Genomic DNA, 25,250 nt, shown 5'->3' with positions numbered 1-25,250 from the left:
GACGTGCATGAGCCAGGCTGAGGGCCCAGAGGCGCAGGTACGACGCCGTGTTGGAGATGCATCCCAGACAGTACTCGATGGTGTGAATGGCCTGATGGACCGCCACATCACCGAAGTTAAACTGTGGACGACAAAAGGGGACGCCTTCAGAATACACACACACACACACACACTGTTGTCGTATTCAGAATACACACACTGTTGTCGTATTCAGAATACACACCCACACACACTGTTGTTGTATTCAGAATAAACACACGCTGTTGTCGTATTCAGAATACACACACACACACTGTTGTCATATTCAGAATACACACACACACTGTTGTCGTATTCAGAATACACACACACACTGTTGTTGTATTCAGAATACACACACTGTTGTCGTATTCAGAATACACACACTGTTGTCATATTCAGAATACACACACTGTTGTCGTATTCAGAATACACACACACACTGTTGTCGTATTCAGAATACACACACACACTGTTGTCATATTCAGAATACACACACACACTGTTGTCATATTCAGAATACACACACTGTTGTCGTATTCAGAATACACACACACACTGTTGTTGTATTCAGAATACACACACACACTGTTGTCATATTCAGAATACACACACACACACTGTTGTCGTATTCAGAATACACACCCACACACACTGTTGTTGTATTCAGAATAAACACACGCTGTTGTCGTATTCAGAATACACACACACACACTGTTGTCATATTCAGAATACACACACACACTGTTGTCGTATTCAGAATACACACACACACTGTTGTTGTATTCAGAATACACACACTGTTGTCGTATTCAGAATACACACACTGTTGTCATATTCAGAATACACACACTGTTGTCGTATTCAGAATACACACACACACTGTTGTCGTATTCAGAATACACACACACACTGTTGTCATATTCAGAATACACACACACACTGTTGTCATATTCAGAATACACACACTGTTGTCGTATTCAGAATACACACACACACTGTTGTTGTATTCAGAATACACACACACACTGTTGTCATATTCAGAATACACACACACACACTGTTGTCGTATTCAGAATACACACACACACACACAAACTGTTGTCATATTCAGAATACACACACACTGTTGTCATATTCAGAATACACACACACACAAACTCTTGTCATATTCAGAATACACACACACACTGTTGTTGAATTCAGAATACACACACACAATGTTATATTCAGAATACACACACACACACTGTTGTCGTATTCAGAATACACACACACACTGTTGTCGAATTCAGAATACACACACACAATGTTGTCGTATTCAGAATACACACACACACTGTTGTCGAATTCAGAATACACACACACAATGTTGTCATATTCAGAATACACACACACACTTGTCGAATTCAGAGTACACACACACAATGTTGTCATATTCAGAATACACACACACACTGTTGTCGTATTCAGAATACACACACACGCTGTTGTATTCAGAATACACACACACGCTGTTGTCATATTCAGAATACACACACACACTGTTGTCAAATTCAGAATACACACACACAATGTTGTCATATTCAGAATACACACACACACTGTTGTCGAATTCAGAATACACACACACAATGTTGTCATATTCAGAATACACACACACGCTGTTGTCGTATTCAGAGTACACACACACACACACACACTGTTGTGGTTGCAAGTCACACACACACACATTGTTGTGGTTGCAGGTCATACATACACACTGTTGTGGTTGCAGGTCACACACACACACACACACAGTTGTGGTTGCAGGTCACACACACACACACACACACACTGTTGTGGTTGCAGGTCACACACACGGACACACACTGCTGTGGTTGCAGGTCACACACACACACGCACTGTTGTGGTTGCAGGTCACACACACGCACACACACTGTTGTGGTTGCAGGTCACACACATGCACTGTTGTAGTTGTAGATCACACACACACACACACTGTTGTGGCTGCAGGTCACACACACGGACACACACTGCTGTGGTTGCAGGTCACACACACACACGCACACACACTGTTGTGGTTGCAGGTCACACACACGCACACACACTGTTGTGGTTGCAGGTCACACACACACACACACACACACACATGCACACACACTGTTGTGGTTGCAGGTCACACACACACACGCACACACACTGTTGTGGTTGCAGGTCACACACACACACACACACACTGTTGTGGTTGCAGGTCACACACACGCACACACACTGTTGTGGTTGCAGGTCACACACACACGCACACACACTGTTGTGGTTGCAGGTCACACACACACACGCACACACACTGTTGTGGTTGCAGGTCACACACATGCGCACACACACTGTTGTGGTTGCAGGTCACACACACACACGCACACACACTGTTGTGGTTGCAGGTCACACACACACACGCACACACACTGTTGTGGTTGCAGGTCACACACACACACACACACACACTGTTGTAGTTGCAGGTCACACACACACACGCACACACACTGTTGTAGTTGCAGGTCACACACACACACACACACACACACACTGTTATGGTTGCAGGTCACACACGCACACACACTGTTGTAGTTGCAGGTCACACACACACACACACACACACACACACACACTGTTGTGGTTGCAGGTCACACACACACATACACTGTTGTGGTTGCAGGTCACACACACACACACACACACACACTGTTGTGGTTGCAGGTCACACACACACATACACTGTTGTGGTTGCAGGTCACACACACACATACACTGTTGTGGTTGCAGGTCACACACATGTGCTACATTCCAACAGCTGTTGTCGTGGCCCTTGTTGACGTCATTACTGTTGTTCAGTTCAGTTCTTTCTTTAAAGCTGAGGTGAAGGGGGGGGGGGGGGTTCACTCCAGTGTTGTGTTTTACTTTTAGAAGAAAAGACCAACCCATAGAAAATCATAGTTTGTTGTTTTGAATTAACAAAATGCTATTTTGGATTTTTTTCCCCTTAAGATTAGTTTAAAAATAACAACAGATTATTGGATTAGTCTGATCAGCTGATCAACAAACAAACAAACAATCCAACATTTTAGGTCCTTGATCTTTTCTTTCCCTCTACTTTTTCTTCTAGTTGAATGAAACAACTGTAACACAATCATTTCCCCTGGGATTAATAAAGTATTCTGATTCTGGTTCTGATTCTGGTTCTGAATCTGGTTCTGGGTCTGATTCTGGCTTTGGTTCTGAATCTGACTTTGGTTCTGAATCTGGTTCTGAATCTTGTTCTGATTCTGGCTCTGGGTCTGAATCTGTCTCTGGTTCTGATTCTGGCTCTGGTTCTGATTCTGATTCTGAATCTGAATCTGGCTCTGGGTCTGAATCTGTCTCTGGTTCTGATTCTGGCTCTGGTTCTGATTCTGATTCTGATTCTGAATCTGAATCTGGCTCTGGGTCTGAATCTGTCTCTGGCTCTGGTTCTGATTCTGAATCTGTCTCTGGTTCTGATTCTGGTTCTGGTTCTGTGCTTTTACTCTGTGGCCAATCATAACAGGTATGTGGTATGAGCTGACGGACTGTGGAAATGTCCTAGACTGGAACCTGGGCTGGTATACAACTGAGCGTGTGTGTTGACCTTTGACCCCAGCCTGAGCTCGGGCTCTGATCACTGCCTTTCTGCTGCTCTTTCTGGTTTCCTCCACAGGATCACAGGCCTTGTTTGTTTATTGTAAAGACAACAGTTCTCTCCATCCTGGAGCAACACTAGCCTTTCCTGCGTGGAATGGGCTGGGAGGGGAAAACATGAGAATGGATTCCTCGGTGTTGCTTTTGTTGGGTTTGGCTCGGCGCTGGCCCAGTTTCCTCTTTCCATGCTTCTCTTTTGTTCTTGTACCCGTGGAACAGAGTTCATGGAAGCAGCAGTTATTGTTCTCATTCAAAGAGTCTCAGACACAAGTGGCTAATGAAAATAACACCAGCTCACATGCCATAATATAAGTCGAAATAAAGCGATAAGAACTGTGACAGCAAACATTCAAACTGAGAAGAAACATGCAATTGAACTGGATTCACAACATTCCAGAGAGAGCGGAGCATTCCCAAATGACTGTCACTGACACAAAAGAGGTAAAATGACAGAAAAGCTGACGAACATGAGCTTTATGCTGCGTTTCCACTACGTGGTATCAACTCGACTCGACTCGGCCTTTTAGTGTTTCCATTATGAAAAAGGACCTGGAATCTGGTACCTCGTATTAGTTTTTTGGTATCACCTCCGCCGAGGTCCCAGGACTGGGGACCAGATATTAAAACGTGATGTGTTAACACTGCAGACCGCTGATTGGTCAGAGAGTCGTCTCTGTGACCCGCCATTTTACAAAAACAGATGCGGAAGTTGACAGTAAATACAGTGGTAGGTTAATCCACATGATGACAGCCCACAAAACTACACCATGGTTTGTTAAGGAGGTTCAGACATAAAAATTCAGCATGAGCTGGACGAGCTGGACATTTATCAGCAACTCTGAGCAGACGACACGGAAGTAACGCGCCGCATCGCTATGACGTCCAGGTACTGTAAAGTCAGTAGTATCCTGTAATGGAAACGGTCTCCAGGAATAGGACCTGTTACCTGAGTTGAGTTGAGCCGAGCTGAGTCGAGCCGGTTCCATGTAGTGGAAACGCGGCATTAGACGTGTGTTTCTTTGATTATGGTTTAGATCAGGGGTCTCAAACATGCGTCCCGGGGCCTAAACGCGTCCCGCCAAAGGTTCCAATCCGGCCCCTGGGATGAATTTGCAAAGTACAAAACTTCCACTGTCAAGGCAGTTGAATTAATTTTAGTTCAGGTTCCACATACAGACCAATATGATCTACAGCAGTGTTTTTCCACCTTGGGGTCGGGACCCCACGTGGGGTCGCCTGGAATTCAAATGGGGTCGCCTGAAATTTCTAGTAATTGATAAAAAAAAAAAAGACAAAAAAAAAAACCGCAAGTGGCAAGGTTTCACTGTAAAAGTATCGGTTATTTCACTGCAAACTTTGGTGCTACTGGTGGATATACACCCCAGGTGAGCCTCTAAATAAGACCCTCTTTCCTCCTCATTTCAGTTTAATCCCTTGAACACTGGTTACAGATGTTTGTGGTGCAAGACTTTATCAGTTAGAGAAAGAACAGACTGCACCAAACAACATAAAAAGGGAACTGGGAGCAGTTAATGTGGTGTTTTTTAACCATAGGGTCTGGACCCCATGTAGGGTCACCTGGAATTCAAATGGGATCGCCTGAAATTTCTAGTAATTGATAAAAAATTTTTAAGAAATTAAAACTTACTAATAAAAATTTACATTATATAGCCTAAATGTCGTGTAAAACTAATGTTTATTTGCAACATATTATAGCAAACTATTTCATGATCAAAAACAAATTAATTTTAGCAAAAAAAAAGTCTCTGTTTTGAATGTCTGGGGTCGCCAGAAATTTGTGATGTTAAAATGGGGTCATGAGCCAAAAAAGGTTGGAAACCACTAATCTACAGTAAAATAATTACAGCAGAATAAACTGCAAAAAATAATGACTTCATATTTTCTTCTAGGTTTGATGTAAAAAAGAAAAAAAAAAATTACATTATGCCTATAAATAATGACAAATTAAAATTTTTGTCTTTGTTTTAGTGCAAAAAATAACATTAAATTATGAAAATATTTACATTTACAAACTATCCTGTAACAATAAAATGTGAACAACCTGAAATGTCTAAAGAAAATTAAGCACAATTTGAACTAATTTCTGTCTGTTACTCAGTGTTTAGTGTCTTTGTAGATCCGATCCATAATGCACATGTAGAAATGATAAATTGAGGGATAATAGTGTTAAAATTACACAAATTTTTCTTAAGAAATTTCAGTTTTTTCAGGTTATTCACATCTTTTTTGTTTGAATAGTATTTAAAAGTAAGTATTTTCATAATTTAATGTTTTGGGTTTTTTTGCACTTAAATACAGACAAAAATTTGGAGTAGTCATTATTTATAGGTTATTATCCTATTATTTTACTGGCTCGGCCCACTTGAGATTAAATCGGACTGAATGTGGCCCATGAAAGAAAATGAGTCTGAGACCCCTGGTTTAGATGTTGGTTCTGTTCTGATTACAACTAGGACTCATAAGACCCACTGTTCAGTACTGATCACCTGTTCTCTGGGGGCGTGTACTTGTCTTATTATCTATACCTGTAAACTGTCCATCAGGCTGTGTTTGGGTAGTCACATGACTATGAGACACACCGACCAGGTCAAAACAATGTCAACAAGCCAGAAAGATACGTATAGCCTCTGCCATAAGGTGGTATAAGGGATCAGCGTCCTTGAAAACCAACCAGTAGACTCATGGTACCATTCCTTTATCACAGTCACATGTCAAATGTTGTCAACAGATGGCAGTATTTTCTATTCATGGGTCTGTTGGGTGTCTTATATGAAACCACTCCATAGGGTAGGGCCTGTTTTTTCAACAAATTAGCTCAAGATGCTGAACTAGTTCCATTCCATTTTTTTTGCAGCTGGTTAGAATTAACCCTGACTAGGGATGGGAATCGAGAAACAGTTCTTTTTGAGAACCGGATCCCAGTAGCTCAACTTCTTGGAATCATTTGCCTGCCTGTTTAATGATTCTGCTTATCAATTCCGCCTTCGTTGCGCATGCACAATGACGTCATGCATACGCTGCATTGTTTTGGTCAGAACGTAGCCAGCATGGCGTTGAGGCAGAAACCCTCTAAAAAGACGACACCAGGTCCAAACAGATGACACCACATCCAAACAGACTACATCAGGTCCAAACAGACGACACCAGGTCCAAACAGACGACACCAGGTCCACTTGTAACACTTGCAAAGCTTCCATTTCTTCTAAAGGGTGGAATCCCTCCTATGTTCAAACATTTGGCGCTTGTGAATCTAGCGGCAGAGTGAACACCAGGCTGTCATCCGGGCCCAGTTCCGCTTCCAGCAACAAACGTCATACCCCCTCAAATACAAGTTTCCGAAGGCAGGGGAAAGGAAATGAGGTGCACAACAACAGGAGACGAGCAGAGTCGAACCGGTTGTGGCAATGGAGGAATTAGTAAAGCGTCTTTAGTTTCCTTTTCACTGTACGCTAATGAACAATGATGAAGATGTTGAATGACTGAAGTCATTTCTGAAACTGCTTGAATGTTTTGTGGAAAAGCTAGAGCACATTTATGTTATTGGGGCACGTCTTAGAACACCGGTCTGTGTGTAACACTAAACCGGTAGTCTGCTCACCTTCTGGGCACTAAACTCTGGGTCACTGCAAGGGGGGGGGGGGTTGACATGACAAATTCATGGGCCCGGTGGATGTAAGTGAGAAGTAAAGTTACCGAAGTAAAAGAGAGACATAGAAGCCAGGAGTGAGACGTCCAAATTTAAGTTTCATTTTCAGTTTCACCAGTTACTAAACTATGGTACAAACGGACTTTATGAAGTTTGCTTGTTGTCTGGATTCAAACATCACTTTGCACCCTGCAAGCTGGTGTCTTGAAAAAAGAAATGCAGAGTTGTAAAGAGGATCCGCTCTTCAGTCATTAGCTTCAAAACAAATGCACGCTTTGGCCAGAGTTATGCCCTTCCAACAGTAGGTGCTAGTGCTCATGGGAAGTGGAGTCCCCCCTCGCTGGTTTGCCATATTTATTGAGCCTCAAAGTCACTGGATTCACCAAGGCCCTAATATTAGAGGAATTTCAACTACAGGAGGGAAACAAAAGATTGCACTTTTTGCAGACGATGTCTTAGTTTTCTTAGAACAGCCCATACAATCTTTACTCAGATTGATGGATTATATGGAGGAATATGGCCCAATGTCTGGCTACAACCTTAACTAATCAAAAACACAGATCCTTGCATTCAATTATGAATCCAACAAAAACATTTATTCAAAAATATCACCTAAAATGGGATGGTGACTCAATAAAATTACCCAAAGACTTAACAGATTTGTTTAGCATAAATCTTGGGCCCTTGAACTCAAAAATAAAGGCAAATGGCAGAAGATGGGAAATTATTTGTTTCTTAAATTTAAGATCAAGGGTTGAATCTGTTAAAATTAATATCCTTCCAAGGATACTGTACCTCTTTCAGACATTGCCTGTGGAGGTGACAAACCAACAATTTTTTTGAGTGGGATAAACTCATATCTAAGTATATATAGAACGGCAGGAAGCCAAGGATTAAATATAGAACTCTACAGCTCAAAAAGGAATATGGGGGAATGAGCCTTCCATATTTATTAGTACTAATACGCAGTCCGACTACAACCTCTTATACGCTGGTGGAATCTTGGGTACTTTGCCTGGTGGAAGGAACTTGAATTGGCTATGTCTAGGATCCCAATCCAAGCATTAGTATTATATGATGTACTAATCAAGCACCTCCTGGACAGAACAAATCCAATTATTAACTTATCTTTGAAGATCTGGAAGCATACTCAGATGTTATGCAACACAGAGACAACTGCAAAATTATTGAAGTGGTGTTCCTTTGACAGTGATTCCCCCCCCAAATCTGAATGATAAAGACTGAGCAAGTGAGCAAAAAATGGCATTTGTGCTTATTACACTCAGATACACAAGGGGTCATTGAAGACTTTCCAGACCATGCAGGAAGAAAACAGTCTGGAACACCAGAATTTGTACAGATTTCTCCAAATGCACCACTATTCTGAAGTACTTAAAAAGATGTACACCTACAGGAGGACATGATAAAAAAAACTATTTATATCTGCTTATAAATCTGAATGCAACACCAAAATAATATATAAGATATACAAATGTTTCTCAAATAGAAAATCAGAAGTCATTTTATATTAGAAGAAATGGGAGATGGAGGGTGGTGGCATTTGTTCTTAGGATGAGTGGTACACTGTTCGTCACATACAGTGGAAAACTACAACTTTTCTACAACTTTCTTGGAGCTTGTTTCTTTATCACCCACCAAACAAAAACATTACAGCACCAATAACACAGGGGACCATGCTAAAGATAAAAAGCTCATGTCGATCCTATTAGCTGCATGTACAAAAGCCATAACTTGTAAATGGCTAAGACCCCAAGCTCCATTAATAGATGATTGGATAGACATAGCCTACCAGATATACAAAATGGAGAGACTCACATATTCATACGACTCCAACTTATGGTCTAGGTGGGTTTTTTCATAGGTTCCTGAAGATCAGACTTTATATAGGTAACTTCTTTAATAATACCATCCCTCCCTGTTCTGTGTTGTACATAATTCTGTTGTTGGTACTAGAGAAAGTTTCAAATAATGGTTTATGGACAATAAATCCTGAGATGCAGTCTTTATTATGTAGTCTGGGAAATCATTTTGTGTTTTCTTTATTATATATTGTTTTTGAATCCCTTGTGTAATGTAACAGGTAAAACCTAGTGTGACTCTTATATCAATACAATCATCACTTTCCAATTATTGATGTCTACTTCATTTCTATTTTTCTGTCCTTTCTTGTATATGAATTCATCTCAATATGTCCACTTGATATTACTGAAATGTAATGGCTATAAGAGTCCATCAGTTTACAGGTTTTCTCTGTATGTACCCTTAAAATAAAAATAAAAAAATCAATAAAAAAACCCCAACCAAATCAAAACACAACATATACTTTTATACACACACGGTCATGCCTGGTAGAGAGATTCATAGTGAAGGAGGACAGAAGATTTACACAGATTAGAAACAGAAACACAGACACAAGACAGGAGAAGAGCTTCCAGACATGCTGACAAAAGACCAAACCCATGTTCTTACCGGCTCCTCCTCTGCATGCTTGAAAGTAAGCAAAGGTCAAAGGTTAGTGGCAGAACAGAGGAACAAATGAGTAACACTAAGCAGATGTTTCAGGAGTAGTTCTACTTTTTGTTAGTATTGTTTCAGGAACAGCAATTGAGTACAATGTGAGATTTTGAAAGATAACAAAAGAACGAAACAAGAAGAACTAGTAAGGGCAAACAGTTATGATGGGCTCTCATGCACCCATGCGACTCAGGGTGGGTCATGGTCGAGGGGTTTCACAACCACGGAAATACAGGGGTCTGGAGGTCTGACGTGACTGAGGATGTTGCAATACTGACCAATAGGTGGCGCTATCAGTCAGATTCAATATTGTTATGTCATTTCATTTAAGGCGGGACTATTATCAAACATGTAAAGTTTGGTTGTGATTGGATGAAAAATGACTAAGTTATAAGTTTCATTTTTCATGACAAGACATCAAAATTCACCGCCCCGCCCTGAACACGTTGAAGGTCACCTACCCAAATCTGTATGCAACTTGTCATCTACAACCTCTTAAGACTTAACTGACCAAGTTTGAGGTCCATTGAGTTAAATCCCTACAAGGAGTTCAACAGAATACACTGTGAGGAAATGGCCAAAAACGGCAGCAAAATTCAAAATGGTGGACTTCCTGTTGATCTGATGTCATGGACCCAACGGACTTCTTTGTAGATTTTGGTGAGATACAGATGTGTATCAAATTTGGTGCAGATTGGTGAAAGCAGCCAGAAGCAGGGGTCTTTAGGGGGCGCTACTGAGTGATTTTCACTCGTTCATGTGCCACACCTATTCTGTTGTGTTGAGGGTGGGACTCTTCTTCTACATGTGAAATTTGATGCGGATTGGACAAGCACTGCTGAGTTATAACAGTTTGTTTGTTTATAGTGAAACATTAGAACTCGTGGTGCCGCCATGATGACATCATATCACATAAGGTCACCAAGTTTTACACATAGTATCATCAACTTTTTAAGGCTTGTCTGAAAGAATTTCAGTCGGATATGTTCAACCTGTTAGGAATAGTACATCAAAATGTTAAAAGAGGTAATTTCCTGTTACCACTAGGTGGTGCTATGAGTCAGATTCAGTGTTGTTATGTCATTTCATTCAAGGCAGGATTATTATCAACCATGTCAAGTTTGGTGCTGATAGGACAAAAATATTATTAAAGTGTTATAACAGTTTAATTTTTCATGGCGAGACATCAAAATTTGCTGCCCCGCCCTGAATGTGTCCCATCTACAACCTCTTAAGACTTAACTGACCAAGTTTAAAGTCTATTGAGTCAAATCCCAGGAGGAGTTTGATGAAAGGGAAAGTCAGCGAATCACCAAAAATGGCCACAAAATTCAAAATGGCAAACTTCCTGTTGGTCTGGCGTCGTTGGTGCATGGGCTTTTTTGTAGATCTCATTGAGATACTTATGTGTACCAAATTTCATTCTGATCAAAGCATGTTGCCCAAAGTAATGGTCTTTAGGGGGCGCTCCAGAGCCATTTTTAAAGGTTTTTTTTACGAAACTTGTGAAATTTAAAATGTAAAAAAAAAACGGCCACCAAAGGGTCCAAGCCGGACTATGGGTTAGGGACCCTAACCCACCCCTAACCCTGTGAGATAAATGTCAGACAGGTCCAGAGGGAACCTAGGCTGAGGCCAGTGACCCTAACCCTAACCCACTATGGCAAAAAACAAACACCTGCATATACAACAAATACACAAGATACGGCCCAAACTGGACCGGACCTCTTCCAAACTGGACCGGACCTTATCCAAACTGGACCGGACCTCATCCAAACTGGATCTGACCTTATCCAGTCAATCTACATTTGAGTTCCAATCAGATCATGTTGAAGTTCCAAGGCCAGTAAAAGTACTTTGAATGATGACATACAACTCTGTTCAGACTAGTGACGTCCCAATCTGGATTTTTTTTGCTTCAGATTGGATTTTTTTTTCAGGATTAGTTTTGCTGATACCAATCTGATACCAATCCCATACTGACTTTTTACAATGAAATCTTGATTTCAATTTTGAGTCATTATCTATAGGTTATTATACAATTATTTTGTTGGGCTGAATGTGGAACCTGAACTAAAACAACTATGACATCTTTGACTCCTAACAACTTTAGTATCACTTTTGCACTTTCCAAATTCATACTGTGGGACAAATTAGAACCTTTGATAGGCCGGTTTTGGCCCATGGGCCATATGTTTGCCACTGCTGTAGCTGGTCTATGGACAGGTATTATATCCAGGGATTATATGTGGGTGTGTTCTGCACCGTACGTTAGTGATGCACGGATCACTGGATTACTGGCGGGTCGGGTCAAAAGAATGTCAGTTTATTTGCGGGGTGGGTTGGGTCGGATCAAATAACTCCACAGAAGCCCACCAGGTTGAAAAAAAAAAAAATTGACTTGCGCATCACTACGGGATGAGAAAGTGAAACTTATAGATGCTTTACTCGTTCCTCTAAGCTTCCCTACTTATTCCCTACCTTCGGACACTTTAATTTGAGGGGGCAGGTATGTTTGTCATCGTTCACCCCCCCCCCCCCCCCCCTCCCCCAGAACTGGGCCCGGACCAGCCCGATCTCATGATTATATCCAACCTGATCTTCTAAAAAATGCTGATACTGATCTTTCGATCGGATCAGGATATCCCTCGTTCAGACATATGGAGGCTTCCATTGATCAAATAAACCTGAATGCTTCCCTTTTCTGTATCATTCAGTCCATATGGGGGCGCTGTTCCCATTGGTTAGGGTTAAAGTCCCATCCCTGCTGATAGGTCCTGCAAATATGGAACATCATACCCTTAGAAGAGTCATTACAACTATGCAATATGTGATTCCATCCTCTAGGGTTAGGGTGCAGCCCAGCCCTGCCCTGTCCTTTTGGGTTAGGGTCCATCCCAGCCCTGCCCTGTCCTTTTGGGTTAGGGTTAGTAAAAAACTTAACCCTGTGTGTCAGACCCACCTCATCCCCCTCCTCTGAACCAGGACCCTCTATGTCAGACCCACCTCATCCCCCTCCTCTGAACCAGGACCCTGTGTGTCAGACCCACCTCATCCCCCTCCTCTGAATGTTGGGACAGCTGGTCGTGGTCCATGATGCCAGCCTCATCCTCCGTGGGCCCGTTGCCCACTCGGACTCCTCCAAACTTGGCCGTGCCCTGTTGGGTGAGTCCGGTGCATGATGAGGAAACGTCTGTTTGCTCTAAATACTGCTCTAGATTCTCTGCAGGGGTTTCTTCCCTCTTCTGGGACTAGATACAAAAGCCACAAGAGCTGTGTCTAGCTTAAAACACGCCTTAGGTCACATGCTTTTTTATTTACTTACATTTTTCTTAATGTGGCACACAGTACACAGACTGAAGGTTTTCATTCCAAAATGAGTCATATCCATTGATCTGAGTATTATTTTAGATTGCATAATCTGTGTCTGGAGATTGTTATCTTGGTGGTTAACAATAAAGAAATGGCCAATAACTTATAGATGAAGGTCAGAGTGACTGAGTTATTCCACGTAAACACCACCTGAGCAGGAGGACACAAGGACCATTATACTTCATACTTCAACTATGCATTAGTTCAGTATTTTCATTATTGTCTATTAAGAATTTACATTTTCAGATCAGGTCTTTCTGTAGTGACAGATCCAGAAAAAATGGAAGGGGGGGGGGGGTATACATACATATGTGATATATTGTCCTGTTCCTGCTTGTTTTGTTTGCAGAACATACTATGCATTATGGTCATATTTCAGTACACTATACACACTTTAATTTGAATTAACCCTGAGGTTTAGCTGTAGAAGTAGCATCAGTTTGTTCGACTTGGTAGTAGGCCTACTGGTAGCTCATACAAGAAAATGTGTGTGCTGTAGAATGTAGGGGTGTAAGAAAATATCAATTCTGCAATATATTGCAATATTCCATTTTACAATACTGTATTGATATTAAAAAGTACTGTATCGATATTTTTAGGTATTTATTCAAATGCAGATATTGTAGAGGTTAATTTGAGTTTTTTTGTTTTTCTTTCTTGTTTATATTTTATTTATTATTATTTAACACTCTTTTATTAAATAATGGTAGTTCCTTTGTTGGGATTGTGCAAAAAAAATATTAGGATGTTAGTTCTGAACTAACAGAATATGAACATTTGAACAGGATCTTAAACTGTAGTATCTATAAAACATAATTTAAGTTTTAACACAGGAAAACTCTGTGATATAACATTGGATTCTGTTGTGATCAAATAAAAATGTGTTTAGTATTCGTGCATATTTCTGGTGTAATTCCATTCTTCCAGGAATAATCTTTAAAAAAGAAACAAAAACACAAAAAAACTGCCTTTTTAACAGTATCGTGATATATCGTGATATATCGTGATATATCGCGATATATCGTATCATGATCCTAGTATTGTGATTTGTATCATATCGCCAGATTCTTGCCAATACACACCCCTAGTAGAATACTAGACCATCAAAACACTAACGATTCACACGATGCTGACAAACGTCCGACAGCCAGTAAATGCAGTAATTACATGAATTACATTCCATACCTTCTGTGGCTGCCTGTTTGTTTTTCATGTAGACCCAAATATAAATATAGACAGTTGTCTCTTCATGATTATATTTTTTAGTCTAGTTCAGATTTAACTCCCTTTACCATAAAAAACACTAGTTATAAATGGCGCTTGCGCAGTCAACCCCCCCCCATGACAATCAGAGAATAAATAAACTGATTGTACAATTAGTGTGTAGCTCAATAAGTAATGCTTTGGACTGCAGTGCGGAAGACCGGGGTTTGATTCCTGGTTCAAAACACTAATCTTTCCTGCAGATTTTCAAACTGGGGGGGCGCGGCCCCAGGGGCACCAGTAGGTAAATCCACCATTGGTCTGGTCTGTCAGGTCTGGGAAAAGTCTACCTTGCTGTATTTGATCAAATGGTAAAATGCTGCTACACAATGGTGGGATGTTTGACATTTTGGAAACAAAAACCTTCACTATAAAAAGCATTAGGTGTAAGTGTGCCCCAATATTTCCAGCCAATGTCCCATTAAAATACTGCAGTGTTTCCAAGGTGTGCTTTAAGCATTTTTCATGGCAACACAACCAACCACATTACATAATACAATGTACATTGAAATGAATGGCAAAAGAGGAATGAAAAAAAAACAGCAAAGGTTATACAGGATATACATCAGAGGCAGCAGTAAGGTAGATGGGCTCAGATTGACATACCAGGTGCTTTTTCCACAGGTGCTGACGCCGAAGCACCATAGTTTTCACAATCAGCATACAGGGTACACATGCAAGGGCAATGAGCACCAACAAAACCTGGATCCCCATCTACAGATTCAAACAGACAGAGGTTAGCATTGACCACGTGGAGCAGGAAGCTGCTCAGGTCCTCAGTACAAATCTGTTCAGGTTCACTAGTGTCTTCGCTTCAAATAATGTGCAGTTACTAATTTTATCTATGAGAATGTCTTTGTTTTTCTTGTGACTTTATAACTTTCTAATAATAAAGAAGAAATTTGATCTTTTTCTTCCACCAAATCTATGACTTCAGATTTTGTCTTGTAGATTTAGTTTTATTCTCATATACAGTATTTTTGTGTCTCTCCAAACGAAACACATCCTAGAATAACAGATTTCTTATTTTTCTTCTTCTTTAAAGTTTTATGGTGAGAGCATTACCCTCAACTACTACCCGGTAAAAATTCAGATGTGAAAAATCTGTGCTACAGTAGCAGAGTGATGTCAGAAAGAGAGAATTCTACTGTCGTAACATTTTAATTCATCAAATCCCTGACAGCTCCTGTACAGCTGCTGTACCACTGGAGCTCAGCTGACCTGGGCGGGGGGGTTAGGGTGATGGCACCTGTCCCCTGTAGAGTGGTTAGGGTTGGGGTTGGGGTTGGGGGGGTGGGCATCTGTCTCCTGTAGAGGGGTTAGGGTTAGGTTTAGTGTTGGGGGGTGTGCACCTGTCTCCTGTAGAGGGGTTAGGGTTAGGTTTAGTGTTGGGGGGTGGGCACCCGTCCCCTGTAGAGGGGTTGGGGTTAGGGTTAGGGTTAGTGTTGGGGGGTGGGCACCCGTCCCCTGTAGAGGGGTTGGGGTTAGGGTTAGGGTTAGTGTTGGGGGGTGGGCACCTGTCCCCTGTAGAGGGGTTGGGGTTAGGGTTAGTGTTGGGGGGTGGGCACCTGTCCCCTGTAGAGGGGTTAGGGTTAGGGTTGGGGGGTGGGCACCTGTCCCCTGTAGAGGGGTTGGGGTTAGGGTTAGGGTTAGGGTTAGGGTTAGTGTTGGGGGGTGGGCACCTGTCCCCTGTAGAGGGTTTAGGGTTAGGGTTGGGGGTGGGCACCTGTCCTCTGCAGAGGGTTTAGGGTTAGGGTTAGTGTTGGGGGGTGGGCACCTGTCCCCTGTAGAGGGTTTAGGGTTAGGGTTGGGGGTGGGCACCTGTCCTCTGCAGAGGGTTTAGGGTTAGGGTTAGTGTTGGGGGGTGGGCACCTGTCCCCTGTAGAGGGGCTTGTTGCTCGGGTCGTTGTAGTTAAACAGACACATGTTGATGAAGTGGATGAGGAGGCTGGGTGCATCCTTGGAGGTGAAAGCATCGTACGCCGTCCACTTATAGAACACCAACAACACCAGATATCCAAACAGAGATGACATGAAGACAATCTCTGGGATGAAGCCCAGGAAGATGTTCAGGGGCTTCTTGAAGTACCTGCACAACAGTAAAGGACAGACAACAACCAACGAAACATGTTCAAACCAACTTCCTTTGACTCACCTACTTTTTCACATATATACAGAATATTCAAGTCAAGGAAGGAAAAGTCGTGAACTCCTGAAGGGTTAACTCTTACAGGTGGTTGAAGAGGCTGAGAGTGACTCCAAAGAGCATGTGGATAACACCCAGGATCACAGACATCTTCATTTTGAAGGAGTTGAGGAAGGTCAGCTTGTTGGTAGCCAGGTTCCATATCTGCAAAAATCACATACACATTGACAAGGAAAAGACTAAAGGGTAAGGTTCAGATTTGAACTATATTCATTTGTATCTGTAAAGTATACTTGCTTCAACCCTGATTCAGTGACTTCTGTGTTTTAATCCAAATTGTGTCCAGAGTACATCTACAGGTAAGCATCTGCTTTTCAGTTTTGACAATGAAACTGTCTTTACTATGCTGGTATTTTATATTTATTACAGTGACAAATACTAAATATACCCAATGAAAAGTTTCTGTTATGAATCTCACACAGTTCAAATCCAACAGTCTGAAGTCACTGATCTTAATAACATTTGACTGAATGTAGGACTGTAAATCACAGCAGACCACTGGATCTGAATGATGACCCTGTCAGACCATAACATCACACATCTGCAGGTCTCTGTAAGTCTGGGTCTGAAGCAGTGGTTTCCAACCTTTTTTGTCTCCTGACCCCATTTTAACATCACAAATTTCCGGTGACCCCAGACATTCAAAACAAAGACTGTTGTTTTTTGGGTTTTTTTTGCGAAAATTAATTTGTTTTTGATCTTGTAATAGTTTGCTATACTATGTTGCAAATAAACATTAATTTTAGAGGACATTTAGTCTATATAATGTATATTATTCTGGACGGAGGCAGTAAAGCCAGGTGTAGATTACTGCACAAAGGAAGAACTTTACTTTCCTTGGTCAGGATATGTACAGTCAGTCCAGCTGTGATTTACAAGGCTGACAATTAATACTGAACAAACAAGAACTCAAACTATGAATTATGAAAGAGCTGCAGCATCTGAAACTGACCACAATGAACATTTGACAGATAAACAGAACCACAGTGCTGCAGTTTCAGATTCACAGTTTGTCTTTTATGGATTGTTATTGTTTCTGTCAACTCACTGCATATTTTTTATTAGTAAGTTTTTATTTTTATTTTTATCAGTTACTAAAAATTTCAGGCGGCCCCCTTTGAATTCCAGGTGACCCCTGGAATGTGGGGTCTTGACCCCAACGTTGAAAAACACTGGTCTAAAGGGTTCTTTCCTACCACTAATGGAACTGTTTAGGAACAGTTTAGTGACACTTGACACTGTGTTCAGATTAGGGATGGGAATCGATGAGAATTTAACGATTCCGATTCCATTATCGATTTTGCTTATCGATCCGATTCCTTATCGATTCTCTTATTGATTCTCATTGAGTGAAGGAATAAAAGAGTACAAACGGGTGTGTTTGCATTAACTGTCTTTTATATTTCCATCTCTGCACAGAAAATATAATATATACAGTATGTACAAATAATAAGAACTGATGACGCCAGGCTGGGGTGGGCTGCGGCAGCGGCGTACAATGAAAGTGAAACTTAAGACACTTTACTAATTCCTCTATTGCCGCATGTGCACTACGTGGAACCAGTTCGATTCGGCTCAGCTCGTCTCCCGTTGTTGTGCACCTCATTTCCTTTCCCCTACCTTTGGAAACTTGTATTTGAGGGGGTACGACGTTTGTTGCCTGCATGGAACCAGAACTGGGCCCAGCGTTCACTCTGCCGCTACATTTACAAGTGTCACTAAGTAGCGAATCAAATACATGACATTCCTGTAAATGAATCACATGCTGTGGACAAATGTTTGAACATATTGGAGGGGTTCCACCCTTTTGAAGAAATGGAAGCTTTGCAAGTGTTCCAGTGGACCTGGTGTCGTCTTTTAAACCGTTTCTGCCTCAACACCATGTTGGCTATGTTCTGACAAAAACAATGCAGCGTATGTGTGACGTCATTGCGCATGCGCAACGAAGTTGGAATCGATAAGCAGAATCATTAAGCAGGCAGGCAATTGATTCCAAGGAATCAAGCTACTGGGATCCGGTTCTCAAAAAGAACCGGTTCTCGATTCCCATCCCTAGTTCAGATTAATTAATACATCACTGACTGTTCAGGGAATTTATTGACTAAGAAAAGTTTTTTTTTAAAGAAAAACATGTGAAGAGTCGCCATCCTTTTTTTCAGATGCCATGCTACATTTTGCTGTATTGTGACAACTTGGTTAAGTTTCACCAAATACACACACACCTCCCCTGTAACCTGCCTGGTAGCTGCCGTATACACCCTGGACATCGTCACCACATCACTCATCCCATTCACCCGCAGTTGGCCGCAGTTTTTAAATACCCCCCACATCTGCATTCCACAGTCGGCAGAGATGGCACAGCACGGAGAATGTAGAAGCGTCAGAGCCACCGCTCATAGACACAACACAGTACGGCCGTTAACCCCGTTACTACGTCCAGTTCGCTAGCTCACTCGCCCATATCGCATTCATCTCCATTCCATTCTCCCGCTGGTTCATCTCATCCACTCACTCCTCTGCATCATAAGCCAGTCATCCTCTCATCCCAGACCACCAGCAGCTATAACCCGGACTGGATCCTAGACTGACTGGCCTGGACTGACTAAATGACAGAACCATGAGGACAGGGCATGAGTAAAATATTTTTGTTTTTTCTCAAGCCCCCAAAAATGGAACTGTACGTTTGTGTGTTTTTTATTTACAAATGAACTGAGATGAACTGAATTATTTTTGTTCTTCTTTCTTCATTTTTCTAAGAGACTGTGGAAAACCCGGAGCGGAATTTTCCCTTTTCTTCTAAAAGACTGATATAAAACTAAAGTGGAAATTTTGTGTTTGATTTTGCTTGGCTGGTGGATTTTTTTGAGTTTGGACTTTGGGGGGGAAACTGTGTGTTTGAATTTGTGTGTTTTGGTGCATTAAGTTCAATGCATGATTTTGAATTTGAGTTGGTTTAAATGTGTGAATTCTTTTCTTGTCATTTAATGTGTAGGGTGTTTGTTTAATTACCTCCGCCAAGGAGGTTATGTTTTTGCCAGGGTTTGTTTGTTTGTTTGTTTGTTTGTTTGTTTGTCTGTCCGTTAGTGTGCAACATAACTCAAAAAGTTATGGACAGATTTGGATGAAATTTTCAGGGTTTGTTGGAAATGGGATAAGGAAGAAATGATTAAATTTTGGTGGTGATCGGGGGTGGGGGGGGACCCACGGGGGGGGGCCACTGATCGTTAGTGTGCAACATAACTCAAAAAGTTATGGACAGATTTGGATGAAATTTTCAGGGTTTGTTGGAAATGGGATAAGGAAGAAATGATTAAATTTTGGTGGTGATCAGGGGTGGGGGGGCCCACGGGGGGGGCCACTGATCAGCCTTGGCGGAGGTCTGCACTCTCCGAGTGCTTCTAGTTTAGGCTTAAACTAACCAAAAACAAAAACTAAAGCCTATACAAACGACTGAATAAAACTGACAAACTGACTTTACATCTTAAATGCCAGGAGAGACACCTGGCTGGCACCCCTTAAAAAAAATAAATAAATAAATACAAAATAAACTAGAAGCACTCGGAGAGCGCAGACCTCCGCCAAGGCTGATCAGTGGCCCCCCCCGTGGGCCCCCCCACCCCCGATCACCACCAAAATTTAATCATTTCTTCCTTATCCCATTTCCAACAAACCCTGAAAATTTCATCCAAATCTGTCCATAACTTTTTGAGTTATGTTGCACACTAACGGACAGACAAACAAACAAACAGACAAACAAACAAACAAACCCTGGCAAAAACATAACCTCCTTGGCGGAGGTAATAAATTAAAGCTGCAAACTCAAACTATCACAGTATGTAAGTTTTACCGGGTCAATTCCAAGTGGATAAGGCCCATTGAAGACTCCAGGAACGGCTGGGTCCAGCTGCAGAACTGCATTCTCACCAATTTCTTTCCTACAACACATCAGGGGCCACATTTAAGACAAAGGAAACATCGTAATAAACAGGAATTATTGACAATGCATGCCTTATCCTGTCATACATATGAAATAAAATGCTGAACAATTAACAGCAGTGAATGAATGAATTAAATAGTATATCCTCTTTGCATCAACCACGAGTTTTACTAAAGCTTCACGAGGCAGAAACATGGTGTAAAAAACACCAGACTTTGACAGTAGAACCACTCCCACCCTCAAACCCAAAGACAGACTGAAAACAAATATGGATAATATGACACTGTTCACGCTGTCATGATTTCTGTAAAGGTAAAGCTGTTGGTCATTACACCTGTCAATCACCCCTTTGATTGACCTGTGATTGGCAGAATTCTCTTCAGCACAGGTGTCAAACATGTGGCCTGGGGGCCAAATCTGGCCCGCCAAAGGTTCCATTCCGGCCCGCAGGATGGAAGTGCAAAAATGAACCTGAACAGTCAAGGTTGTCAAAATCATTTTGGTTCAGGTTTCACATACAAACAAATGTGCTGTCATGTAAAAATAACAACACAATAACCCATAAATAATGACAACTACAAATTTTCTATGTGAAAAATTATGTAGAAAAAAAATAAAGTGAAAAAAATAACACTACACTGTGAAAATATTTACATTTACAAAACTATTCTTTCCCAATAAAATGCAAATAAGTACATAAATAAAAACAAACATGAACAACCCAAAATGTGTAATTTTAACAATATTCTGCCTGTTTCTAAATGTTTTGTGCATTTATGGATCCACTGTGATCTGTAGTTGTGTTAATAAAAGATGTAGTATTGTAGACATTGATCAAATTTTAGTTCCAAACTCCAAAATTTTAACAATATTATGCCTGTTACCAAATGTGTATGTTACATTGTGTGTAATGTACATGTACAAATAATAAGTCGAGGCATATTATTTTTAAAATTGCACTAATTTTTCAAATCAAATTTCAGTTTTTACAGGTTATTCACATCTTTTTTTGAAAAATGTAAATATTTTCATAATTTAATTGGGTTTTTTTTTTTACTAAAACAAAAAGAAAAACTTGGATTTGTCATTATTTATAGGTTATTAAGTCATTATTTTACTAGTCTGGCCACCTTGAGATCAAATTGGGCTAAATATGGCCCCTGAACTAAAATGAGTTTAACGCCCCAGCTCTACAGTCTGTCAACTGGAGCTTTCAAGGCTGTAACCCCAGAGCAAAGACGTCAAACTCCTTCTATTTCAGGTTCCAGGTACAGCCCAATATGATCTTAACCAGGCCAGACCAGTAAAATAATAACACAGCCTAGAAATAATGACAACTCCAAACTTTTCTCTATGTTTTAGAGCACAGGTGTCAAACAAAACCGGCCCATCAGTGGGTCCAATGCAGCTCGTGGGATCAATTTGTGAGCTACAAAAATGACACTTTAGTCATTTTAGTTCAGGTTCCACATTCAATCCAAATCGATCTCAAGTGGGTCGGACCAGTGCAATACTATCACAATAACCTATAAATAACGACAACTCCAGCTGCTTCTCTTTGTTGTAGTGTAAAAAAAAAAAAAAAAATTACATGAAAAGTTTTACATTTACAAACTATCTTTTCACTAAAAATTTGAATAGCCTGAAATGTATTAAGACAACTGTAATTTTAGCCATTTCATGCATGAATTATAAGTACTTTAATCAAGATTTTTTCCTGAGTGTTTTTATTCTCCGTTAAGCATGAAAAACAACAATGCAATTAAAACTTTTTTAAGAACTTATTTTTCTTGGAGTTACAAAACTGTCCACTCAGCTGGACATCATGCGTTTAATTTTAGAAGCAAAGAAACATATATTTACTGATATACTGTGTGAAAACTATTAAATAAAAACATTTTTAATGCCACTAAGCTGATGTTTTCTCACATTTTAACATACTCTAATACTAGTTATTATTGACTTCAAGGACATAATATGCAAAAAAAACAAACAACTTTTTGTTTTGAAAAAAACAACAACAAAAAACTGTTAATTAAAATCTAATAACAATTAACATTTTTTTTACACTCAAACATGTTATTGCAGATCAGGTTTTTAAGAACAGCAAAGTTACAGTAATGGTATAAATTGCAGTGTTTGGGATGATGCTTAGGCATCCATTGTGTTGGCTGATATGGAATTAAAACAAAATCCATGAACATACAAGAGAATACCTTTGAACAGCTGTCCACTGTAGTGTAATGTATGAAAGGGTTAATGTGTATTTTTTAGATCCACTGTGATCTGTACGTTGTAAAGCCCATTTGTAAATGATCAACTGAGGCAGAATATTGTTAAAATTGCACTTTTTTTTCTTAGAAAATTTCAGTTTTTTCATGGATGTTTATGTTATTCAGAATTTTTTTAACAATTGTTTGTAGATGTAAATATTTTCATCATGTAGTTTTACTTTTTCTTTTTTTTTTTTTTTTTTACATTAAAAACAAGAGAAAAGTTTGGAATTGACATTATTTATATATTGGACTGGTCTGGCCCACTTCAGCTCATATTGGGCTGAATGTGGCCCCTGAACTAACATGAGTTTGACACCACTGTTTTAGAGTGAAAAAAAGTCAAATTACACATGAAAACATTTACAAACTATTCATTAAAAAAAAGTGATTAACCTGAACAACCACGAATAACCTTAAATTTCTTGAGAAAAATAAGGGCAATTTTAACAATATTATGCCTCCGTTTATCACTTAAACATTTACAGATCACAGTGGATCTACAAATAAACCAAATATTTAGTAACAGGCAGAATATTGGTGAAATTACACTGACTTTCAGGTTGTTCATATTCATTCAAGTCATTCACATTTTTAGTGAAAGGACAGTTTGTAAATGTAAACATTTTTAGAGCATCATCCCAGATGCTACTAGGGCTGTGTATTGGCAAGAACCTGGAGATACAATACAAATCACAATACTAGGATTACAATACGATATATCACGATACTGTTAAAAAGGGCAATTTTTTGTTTGTTTCTTTTTTTTTTTATGATTATTTCCTTGAAGAATTGAATTACACCAGAAATATGCACAAATACTAAACACATTATATTTGATCACCACAGGATCTAATGTTATATCACAAAATGTTCCTGTGTTCAAACTGAAATTCTGTTTTACAGACATTACAGTTTCAGATCCTGTTCAAATGTTCATATTCTATTAGTTTATAACTAACATCATAACATTATTTTTGTGCAATCCCAAAAAAGGAACTAACATTATTTAATAAAAGTGTTAAATAATAATAAAATATAAATAAAAAAGAAAAGCAAAAAAAACTAAAATGAACCTCCACAATATCTGCATTTGAATAAAGTACTTTTTAATATCGATACAGTATTGTGAAATGAAATATCGCGATATATTGCAGAACCAATATTTTCTAACAGCCCTAGATGCTCCCAGTTCAACTTACGTCCAGTTTGCTCCTTTGGGGCCAAACATGGGCCTGACGCTCCATCCAGAACCGAACATGTTGAGTGACTTGGAGAAACAGTCGTTGTAGATGACGCCTGTGTAGATGGAGAAGATCCCCATCAGGAGGACGATGTAGCGACCGGCAAACACCATGTTGAACATCTACAAAACAATAACAATAATTAGTTGTATTATGTATGAGCATTAGGGTGGTCCTTATTTTTTAAGTCTTGGTTTTTCAGTCTCTGACCCCTTGAAATGAATTCATATCAGGAGAAAATGTGTTTGACAATTTTTGGTGGGATTATCCAAAAGTTTACAGGTAGCTCAAACAGGTTGAAATTTAACCTCCTAAGACCCAGGAAATGTCAGCAAAGGACCAGCTTTTTTTGTTTTTTATTAAATAAGTGCCTATATTAGAAACATCATGATGCAACAGTTTTTTCAGATGCAGTTTTTAAAATTTTTATGGAATGTCCTTTGTGGTGGACAGTTTTCTGTTCTTTTTGTTTTGTATTAAGTTGTGAAACTCTTGTCCACAAATGTGGACAGAAAACCCATAGCTGGGTCTGAGGAGGTTAAGGCTGAAGTTTTAGTTATCGGTCCTGAGGCTACGAGAGAGAAATACTTACCAAAACTACAAGCGTATTCTGTTAACCCATCTGAACAAGTAAAAAACCTGGGCGTTATCTTTGACTCTGAGCTTACTTTTATCCCACATATTAGATCCACTGTAAAAACAGGTTTTTATCATCTTGAGAACATAGCCAGAGTCCGTCCAGTTCTCTCTTGAGCCAACCTGGAGATGCTGATGCATGCTTTTATTTCCAGTAGAATACAGGAAATAGAGTACTGTAATGCCTTGCTTTCTGGTCTTCCCAAAGACAGAATTTCACAACTCCAACTTCTTCAGAATTCAGCCGCTCGAGTGCTGACGAAGACCAGAAGGCGGGCTCACATTACAGCAGTTTTAAAATCACTGCATTGGCTCCCCGTGTGTTTCAGAAATGATTTTAAGGTCCTTTTAATAGTTTTTAAATGTCTTAATGGTCTTGCTCCTT

The 25,250-nt window shown here is 40.1% G+C and overlaps 1 protein-coding gene across 6 annotated transcripts in view; it reads right to left on the bottom strand.

Annotated features, from left to right (window-relative positions):
* The window catches only part of atp6v0a1b (ATPase H+ transporting V0 subunit a1b), a 62,693-nt gene that overhangs the window by 14,042 nt on the left and 23,401 nt on the right, over window positions 1-25,250 (bottom strand). For 3 of the 6 annotated variants that reach the window (XM_030121564.1, XM_030121566.1, XM_030121567.1), the window contains exons 13-20: window positions 24,188-24,351; window positions 20,623-20,710; window positions 16,801-16,919; window positions 16,442-16,658; window positions 15,176-15,283; window positions 12,985-13,185; window positions 9,890-9,907; window positions 4-121 (exon numbers count right to left, since the gene is read on the bottom strand). In XM_030121564.1, the coding sequence (XP_029977424.1) occupies window positions 4-121; window positions 9,890-9,907; window positions 12,985-13,185; window positions 15,176-15,283; window positions 16,442-16,658; window positions 16,801-16,919; window positions 20,623-20,710; window positions 24,188-24,351 (1,033 nt within the window). The remainder of the gene's footprint in view (window positions 1-3; window positions 122-9,889; window positions 9,908-12,984; window positions 13,186-15,175; window positions 15,284-16,441; window positions 16,659-16,800; window positions 16,920-20,622; window positions 20,711-24,187; window positions 24,352-25,250) is intronic. The other 3 variants (XM_030121569.1, XM_030121568.1, XM_030121570.1) reach the window with 3 other exon arrangements.

Source organism: Sphaeramia orbicularis, chromosome 19 (assembly GCF_902148855.1).
Source record: "Sphaeramia orbicularis chromosome 19, fSphaOr1.1, whole genome shotgun sequence".
Lineage (NCBI taxonomy): Eukaryota > Metazoa > Chordata > Actinopteri > Kurtiformes > Apogonidae > Sphaeramia > Sphaeramia orbicularis.
This window is presented reverse-complemented; position numbering and strand designations above follow the sequence as displayed.